The sequence below is a fragment of the Diabrotica virgifera genome, chromosome 8 (genome assembly GCF_917563875.1).
Source record: "Diabrotica virgifera virgifera chromosome 8, PGI_DIABVI_V3a".
Taxonomy (NCBI): domain Eukaryota; kingdom Metazoa; phylum Arthropoda; class Insecta; order Coleoptera; family Chrysomelidae; genus Diabrotica; species Diabrotica virgifera.
Window position 1 is genome coordinate 57447809 of NC_065450.1, and position 9514 is coordinate 57457322.

At 34.5% G+C, this 9514-nt stretch overlaps 2 protein-coding genes across 2 annotated transcripts in view; both read right to left on the bottom strand.

Moving 5' to 3' along the window:
* Positions 1-9311, bottom strand: part of LOC126889913 (uncharacterized) — a 29745-nt gene extending 20434 nt beyond the window's left edge. The window contains exon 1 of the mRNA XM_050658637.1: positions 8448-9311. Coding sequence (XP_050514594.1) covers positions 8448-9224 — 777 coding nt within the window. The 5' untranslated portion in view covers positions 9225-9311. The remainder of the gene's footprint in view (positions 1-8447) is intronic.
* On the bottom strand, positions 3730-4926 carry LOC126889916 (uncharacterized). Its single transcript, XM_050658642.1, has one exon. The coding sequence runs from the start codon at positions 4163-4165 to the stop codon at positions 3773-3775; it is 393 nt and encodes a 130-aa protein (XP_050514599.1). The 5' UTR covers positions 4166-4926; the 3' UTR covers positions 3730-3772.
* Positions 9312-9514: the final 203 nt, after the last annotated feature.

Sequence of the window (9514 nt, forward strand, 5' to 3'; positions counted from 1 at the left end):
TCTCAAAGTTAAAAATTCGAAAACATTGCGGCCCTTGGTAATAGGCCAAAAACCTTTTGTGGCTCCTATTAAGAAAAGTTTGCCCAACCCTGAGTCTATCCGGTTAAGATATTGAAAAACGTTCCCAGAGATATTCAAAAAATAAAAATACCATGTTATTCTACTTCAAAAATTATTCGACCAAAAATATTTTTAGACTCCTAGCCCCAAAAAAATAAAAAGGAGATGTTGTATTTTGGTGGTATCTTTGGTTGGAATTATCTTAAAAATTTCTTTCTTTTTTTCTTTCATTTTGTAGGGGTTTTGATTGCCTACTACAGCAGAGTATTTTTTTTCCAAAAATTTTGGCGCAAAATTATTTTTTTTTTGTTTTTGAAGTTTTTAAATTTAGTTTCAAGAGAACTAAGCCGTAGAAAATCCGTAAATAATATATTATTTATTGGGCATCAAATTATCTCCATAATTTTTTTGCAGATTTTTATAGGATGGGCATTATGGCCAAAATATCAAGAAATCATTTTGTGTTATTTTTTAACCGTTTTGACTCTGATTCAATTTTCGAATCATACTCTGACTTACTCTCCTTCAAGTCATCATCATCATCATCATTGGCTCGACAGCCCTTTCTGGGTCTTGGCCTGTTCCAGGATTCTTCTCCACTCTGATCTGTTTCGTGCTTTTTTTCTCCAGTTTTTTATTTTTAAGGTTTTTATATCATTTTCTATTTGTTCTAAATATCTCAGCTTCGGTCTTCCTCTTGTTCTTTTTCCTACTGGCGTCTGTTTGAAAATTTTGTTTGGTATTTCGCCTTCTTCCATTCTTTCTACATGTCCCATCCAACGCAGCCGTCCTATTTTAATGAATGTTATGATATCTGGATCCTGGTATATTTCGTATAGTTCAAAGTTGTACCTTCTTCGCCAAATTCCATTTTCTTTTGTGCCCTTATATATGTGTCGCAAGATTTTTCTTTCAAAGGTGGCTAGTAATGTTTCCTCTCTTTTAGTGAGTGTCCAGGTTTCTGAGCCGTATGTGAGTACCGGTCTTATTAGGGTTTTCTATATTTGGCATTTTGTTTTCCTTGCGACGTTGTCTGATCTTAGTTGCCGAATTAAGCCATGATAACTTCTATTGGCAATAAATATTCGCCTCTTCATTTTACCCTATACATTTTGGTGGCTCAGGCATGCAAATTTTGTAAGTATGACCTCTTGTTCTTGAAAACCTCTGTCAATTTTAACTTTTATCTCATTTAATTAGGTTATACTTAATTTTAGGGCTTTTAAACACTGATGATGGATTCCTTAATCCGAAAACGTTTTGTATTTTGACCCTTATTTAGGGTATTTTAATATATACCTTTTACAAGAAACTTGGCATTTTTGTGATTTATGGTATACAGCCAGCTACAGGAAGTTTATTTTCCTCGTGGATTTTGAATATTCGCCTCTTCACTTCCTCTGCTACGTTATTATCAGATGTGACTAGGGATCCCAAGTATGTAAAGTTTTTTACCCCCTCAATGTTGTATTCTCCTATTGTTATATTTTGTGGCTGCCTTATTTCTGTGTTTTTACTTACATGCATATATTTTGTTTTGTTCTGGTTGATTTTCAGGCCACTATTTTGTGCAGCTCGTTCTATTTGATTGAATGCCTCTATCATTTCTCTTCTTGATCTTGCGATTATGTCAACATCATCAGCAAATGCTAGTATTTGCACGCTTTTATTAATTATTGTTCCTCGAGTATTGACTGTTGTGTCCCTCATTATTTTCTCGAGTACAATGTTGAACAAGATGCATGATAGAGCGTCTCCCTGGCGTAGTCCCTTTTTCACATCTATTGTTTCCGTTAGTTCGTTTTGTATCCGGATTTTACTTTCTACTTTTAGAGATTCTTTTATCAGTTCTATTAGTTGTGTTGGTATATTAAATTCTTTCATTGCTTTTATTAAGAATTCTCGGTTTATATTGTCATATGCGCTTTCGAAGTCTATGAAGAGATGATGTGTGTCGATGTTATGTTCACTTGTTTTTTCAAGGATCTGTCGCAGAACAAATACCTGGTCTATTGTTGACTTCTGTCTACAGAAGCCACTTTGGTACCTGCCAACTATTTTTTCAGCGAGTGGTCTAAGTCTTTCATAAATGACGTTGGACATTATTTTGTATGCTGCATTCAGCAGCGTGATTCCACGGTAGTTTCCACATTCTAACTGATTCCCTTTTTTATGTAATGGTACAATAATACCACTATTCCACTCCGCTGGTAGCTGTTTATTTGACCATATCTTTGTTATTTGACTCTCCTTCAAGTACATCGCAAAAAAGACCAAAAAAATTTTATGGCCCTGGACCAGAATATACTTAACCTCAAAAAAAATCGAAACTTATTTTTCCGTTTTTTGACGTATCTTCAAACTTCTTTTTTCTATTAATCTGTAGTTCTTTTTTTATGGTCTACAACATGTTATTTTTTTACAAAAATTTTGGCGCGGAACTCAAATTTTTAATAACGCTCGAGTGATTGCACATTTATCATACATTGCTCCCCTACAATAAGAAATAATTCTACATGAAAATATAATGAAAGTTTGCTTTATAAACATATGTCCGCAAATGCTTTGTTTCCGAAATGCGGAGTGTTGAATTTTTTTGCAAACTGACGATTTATTTATTGCTCTAAAACCGGATAAGATATGTAAATGAAATATGGTGGGTTTTAAGGGGTGGTTATTGCGCATTGTTTTGGCACATAACTAAGAATTTTATATTGACCATTGGCGTGCATACGGGTAATGGTTTGAATTTTTTAAAGAAGAGACTAGTACACTACTGAGATATTTCAAATTAAAAATTATTTTTGAATTCCTCGTTCAATTTGCGACCGTAAATCTATCCACCTTTTTTTTCTCATACGATGCGCCGTTTTTATGCAAAAATTTAAACACAGGCGCATCCACATTATGCCATACCTTGCCGATCGGTATTGCCGATCGGCAAAACCGATTGGTGTCGCTGGTGTCCACACAATATTTGTAGTGTGTACGTAGCAGTTGTACAGTGTTGCGTGTCAATAATGAGTTCAGAAGAGGATGATATGATTCTTGCGGCTGCAGCTGTTGTAATACAGTCAAACCCGCTTATTGGAATAGCCTTTGTGCCAAGTAAAAGTATTCCTATAACCGGGATATTCTAATAACCGATCATTGGTTGCTACTATAAATGTTTCGGGACCCCAAATTTCTATTCCTTAAACCGGGATATTCCTTTAAGAGGTATTCTAATAAGCGGGTTCGACTGTAATTGCCTCTACTTCATATAAACGTCCCAAGAGGTTTTGGGTTCGCCCAAGCCTCAGAAGTCGTAATAGGTACAGTGCCACGGATCTTATGAAAGATTTGATTTCTGACGACGCAGATGAATTAAATTTGGAATATAGATGTGACGCAGGATTCAGAAATTTTTTTCGAATGACCAAAACAGATTTCCAAACATTATTAGATTTGATTGGACCTGTTATTAAAAGAAAAGATACGTCATTTAGAGCAGCAATTCCTGCCTCTGAACGACTTGCAGTTACGCTACGTTTTTTTGCCAGTGGAGATTCCTACCATTCTCTCATGTATACCTTCAAAATATCTAAGCAAACTATTTCAAAATGTGTTGCAGAGGTATGCAAAGCGCTCATAGATGCTCTTCAAGATTACGTAAAGGTAAGAAAAAATAACTATTCATCGTAGTTTGTTATATATTTAAAAATATAAGAAATTACAACGTCAATAAGAGAGTGTGAATGTCCTCATCTTGATTAATAGTAGAAGTTGATGTCGAACTCCGACCACTTAATGTATTGGGGTAATGTCCTGGAGATGGTATTGAATTATGGGCAACATTGAATGATTGCAGTGGATATGCTTGTGGAGTAGATGGATGAGAATGATTTATGAAATGAGGATTATCGTATTTGCCCATTTCTGCTTCAAATAGAACAGTATTAATTATATTCTGAACGGAAAATCTAGCAAATAGCGACACAATTTTTCGAAGCTTCATTGCAACTTGTTCACCAAACAATGAAAATTCATCCTTTTCAGCCCTTTTAGTAGTAATAGATCGCATAAGATTCACTGCCTCGTTTACAATTGGTAAATTAGTAGCCATACTTTTTCGACCACGGGACTTCACAATGTTAATTGAGTTTGATTTAGATTGAGATTGAGCTGTTGTTCCAACCTCATTTTCGGAACCATCAATGCTCTGTTCCAATACTTGTAGCGACTCTTCTCCATCGTCTGTTTCTACTTCTTGTGAATCTTCTTCCTTTCGTTTTCGTTTACCCTGAAACAAAATATTAATTTCTAAATTAATCCACTTTTTTGCTTTGCAATTTATAGTTCGTTCGTCTGTTTATGGTATGTAACTTTTATTTTCAGATGACTAAAACTAACGAAAGTTGGTACTTTATAGCCAAGCAGTTCAACGACAAATGGAATTTTCCAAATTGTGTCGGAGCTATGGACGGCAAACATATATCAATACAAGCTCCTATAAATTCAGGAACCGATTTTTTCAACTACAAGAGCTTCTTTAGCATTGTCTTGTTCGCTGTTGTAGACGCAAATTATAATTTTATATATGCAAACGTGGGATGTCAGGGACGAATATCGGACGGGGGCGTATTCAACGATTCATATTTCAAAGAGTGCCTTGAAGAAAATACCCTAAACCTTCCACCTGCTTGTTCATTACTAGGACGAAGCACTGATGTTCCATTTGTTTTTGTGGCGGATGACGCATTCCCACAATCAACAAACATAATGAAGCCATTCGCAGGACATCAGGAAAAAGGTTCAAAAAATAGAATATTCAACTATCGATTGAGCCGCGCAAGAAGAGTGTCAGAAAATGCTTTTGGCATTTTAAGTGCTGTTTTCCGAGTGCTTCGTAGGCCCATGTTGTTGGAACCAGAAACTGCAACAAACGTAGTTTTGGCCTTAATTCACCTACACAATTTCTTGCGAAAAAACACTTAAAGAAATCTTTACACTCCACCTGGAATGATTGATGTAGAATGTTCTGATACTGGAGCAATTAATCCTGGGCTTTGGAAACGAAATGCTTCCTCTAATGAATTGCTCAGTTTTGGCAGAAGGACAAGAAGGAGTGGAGCTGTGGCACAAAATGTGAGAAACGAATTGGCCGAATTCTTCATTTCTCAAGAAGGAGCATTGCCTTTTCAATATGATAAATGAAATACGATATACTCGGATATACCAATATGATTATATCAATATTTTCAAATTTATGTATAAATATGAACTAAATTATTAAGAATGAATAAAGTATCTACTACAGTGTAAATATGATATACATACCTCTGAATCTGGCGTTACAATAGGTTTATTCTTATCCTTCAGAAATTCCATTAACTTATACGCAAACCATTTACTTTTGTAAGTTTCTACGGTTCCATTACCACTTTTTTCTGAATCTTTCTCTTTTTTTACTTCCCGTGCAAAGTGACTTAAGAGATATCTAATCTTTTTTTCGATTTCCTCTTTCTCCACTCCAAAAGATACGCTTATTTCCAACAATGCATCGCGACGTTTGTTCCGGTCTTTATAATCTGCCAATCGGCTGTTCCACAGAACGGGGCGCTCATGATACATTTCAAGTAGGTTTTGTGTATTTTCTTCATTCCACTCCATTTCCCGAATAACAATAAAGCACACAATTATTGTGAATCGACAGGCCACGAGATGTCTTCGTGATCAATTGCACTGATCCCTCACTGAATGCCGACGAGGATTGCCTACAAAACGTACACACTACACTGATCGGTACGGTTCTCTTTCATCGAGACCGCCATCAATCGGGTTTGGAATCGGTTCGGCTTTCGGCCCCGAACCCAAGCCGCAATTGCGTCCGTACTACATGCGGCTTTGCCGATCGGCAATACCGATCGGCAAGGCATGTCATAATGTGGATGCGCCTTAACGCTTACAAAATATTCGACATAAATTTTTATATAAATGTAATGTACCTATAATTTTTTATTTTATTATTGCCTTGAAATGTCTTGAAAATCGTTATCTTTCGTTCTTTTCTCTGCTTTATATTGTTTATAACTTTGAAACCATCAACTTTGAAACCATCAACAGAGAGAAAAAGACCTTTTTTTGTTTAGAACGATCCAAAAAATCTTTTAAATAATATCTGGCCGGGTCAAAATCTTTTTTTATTTATAAAAAAAAAAGTAATTTTTTAATTTGTAATTAATTATTGCCAGATCAAAGTTAGATCAGGTAACTCTTGTTTTTAATAGCTGTTAACATACTAAATTACATATCCAATAATTTTTATCCATTAAACATATCGGTGGAGATCGACCTTATAAAATACCTTAGTATAAATGCATTAAAAACCTCCATTATTAAAAAGAATGTGTGTGTACTGTGTACGCACGTAAGAAGTTATACTTCTATTATTAAACTAATTATTAAACTTATTTTAATACTTACTACTTTCCAAAAAATTTTATTAAAACAATACGAAAAATTAAGAAAATAAAAGAATAAATTACACGCAAACACATTGAAAAATGAAACCAAAGAAATTATTTCTGAATAATTTTTGAGAAAATTTTAACTAAATACGTATTTCCTGAAGAAAAAAATATAGTAAATATACTTACAATCATAAGATGTACAAAAAATAAAAAAAAAACTTTCCATTGGGAATTGAACCTGCGTCTATCACGTTTAGATTATTTTGAACTCACCTCACGCAGAATTTAACTACCGAGACATTGTGAACGACGTGGGAAGGTGTACCTAGCAACTAAACGCTTTCAAATTTTTTTGACAGTTTGCTCATTCTATTAGTTTAATCAAATAAGTTTGATTCTTGTGGAATTAAAATACGACAAAATATAGACTAAAAAAGCAATATTTAGATGGAGATTTTTGTTGGTAATCAAATTATGTAAGTCAAAACATTACTTACTAGCTAGGTAGGTACATTTTCCAAATAGGTATTTACCTAATTAGTAATTTTTTATTACAATACTGAAACATTTAAAATAAGATACGTACCTGTTGCTTTTAAAAACTATTTAAAAAGTTACTACAATAATAATTATAAACTTTCTTTTTGTCTCTGTCCTCACAACAATAAAAACTAATATACACAACATTTTGTTTATCCAGAATCTCCATTTGAACAATTACACAGGTTTACAAAAAAAATAAATTGTGGACTATTTGACGAAACCATATGACTGGGGGGTTTTTGGGGTCGCTGATCATGAATCCGGTGTCCGCTGATCTCTATCACATCAGGTTAAGGTCATTTAAAGGTCAAATCAAGATAAATAGACAATCGCTCTGAACAAGTATATTAGGGGGTTTTTGGAGTCGCTGATCACGAATCCGGGGTCCTCTGACCTCTCTCACGTCTAGTTCAAGGTCATTTCAAGGCCAAATCAAGATAAATCGACACAATCGCTTGGAAAATGTACATTAGGCGGTTTTTAAGGTCGCTGATCATGAATCCGGGGTCCGCTGATCTCTATCACGTCAGGTAAAGGTCATTTCAAGGTCAAATCAAGATAAATCGACAATTGCTCTGAAAAAGTATATTAGTGGTTTTTTGGGGTAGCTGATCACGAATCCGCGGTCCGCTGACCTCTCTCACGTCCAGCTCAAGGTTACTTAAAGGTCAAATCAAGATAAATGGACACAATTGCTCTGAAAATGTATATTAGAGGTTTTCTGGGGTCGCTGATCACAAAACTGATTTGACGTTTAAATGACCTTTATCTGACGTGTTATAGCTCAACGGACCCCAGTTTTGTGATCAGCGACCCCAAAAACCTAATAATTTACTTTTTCAGAGCGATTGTGTCGACTTATCTTGATTTGGCCTTGAAATGACCTTGAGCTAGACGTGAGAGACGTCAGCGGGCCCCGGATTCGTGATCAGCGACCCCAAAAACCCCCTAATATACTTTTTCAGAGCGATTGTCTATTTATCTTGATTTGACCTTGAAATGACCTTTACCTGATGTGATAGAGATCAGCGGACCCCGGATTCGTGATCAGCGACCTCAAAAACACCCTAGTCATATGGTTTCGTCAAATAGTCAACAATTTATTTTTTTTTGTAAACCTGTGTTATTGACAGATGATTTTAACACCCAATCAGATCCCGTATAACGTTTCATACCATACTGTCAGTGTGCACATGCGCCCAGTAAAAATAAAAATTTGCCCTCGTGCCTAAAAAGTATAACTTCAAAAGTATTTTTTTCCAAATAATTATCATGATTATGATAGATAATATTTTTTTAAAGATAAAGATAAGTATATCAGTTTACATTACTTTAAATCAAATTAAAGTTTTTGAAGTTCTATTAAATTCTTTAACTATTAAAAAAACTTACGCCAAATTTGAACATCATATTATTACTCCAACAATCTCCATGAGTTATTACTCCATAATTGCCCCTGTAGGTCACAGAATTCTTGTAAAGGTCAACACAGTTTTTCGAAAATTTCTCCAAAGCCTCTGTAACTTTGGAATCTTTGCTTGAACCAAAATATTTTTCACATTTCTTGACGGCGTCTTTCAAGCAAGAAACAAAGAGTTTTCCATCTCCCTGAACTTTCCAATAAGGAGATAACATTTTACAAAATTCGTTGAAATTATCTGGATATTGAGCTTTATAAGCAAATGATAATCCGTGAAATTTTCCGTATTTTGTTAAGATATACTTTACTTCTTCATTACTAAAAGTGGCAGTTTTTTCAATTGTTTCAAACTGCTGTGTCATGAGGTTTTCCATTATAAGGCACTCCTTATCCTTATGTACATCGGTAGCAAAACATTTAGGAATATTATTAAGTCGATGAATATTAGGCAACGTCTTTTGTAGTTTACAGAGTTCGGGCCAAATTCTGTTGTAAAAGTAACTCTCATTTTTGTACAACGTATGAACAGGAATAGCATCTCTTACATTCTCGTTTAAATTGGACTGTTTAACTACAATATCCAATCCTTTGGTACGTTGTTTATCGGTTATGCTTATAAATATAACGTTACCTGAAAAGCCTTCACCATTATCCATTTGACCACTAGAGGTTATTTGTGGCTCAGTAAAACCTTCGCTTACCGCTATATTTTTTAATATAGTCAGTACTTCCGGATATAACGCTTCCATTATTAAATCACTAACCTTTTTGCAAATTCTGTAACATATGTTTATCACTACATGCAATTCAATATCAACTAGTAACTGGCTTTTCGATTAATTTTCAATGTCATATTTTTTTTTTTTTTTTTTTTTTTTTTATTTACACAAATAAACCCGCATCAACCACTAAGGGTTATTAGCGGGGGGACATACACAAACAGTAAGATACATATTATTATATAAAAATGCTTTACAATCTGGTGTATTGTTTAGTCATTTTGAGATAATTTAATAAGGAGTTTAGGTTTGAAGTCAGT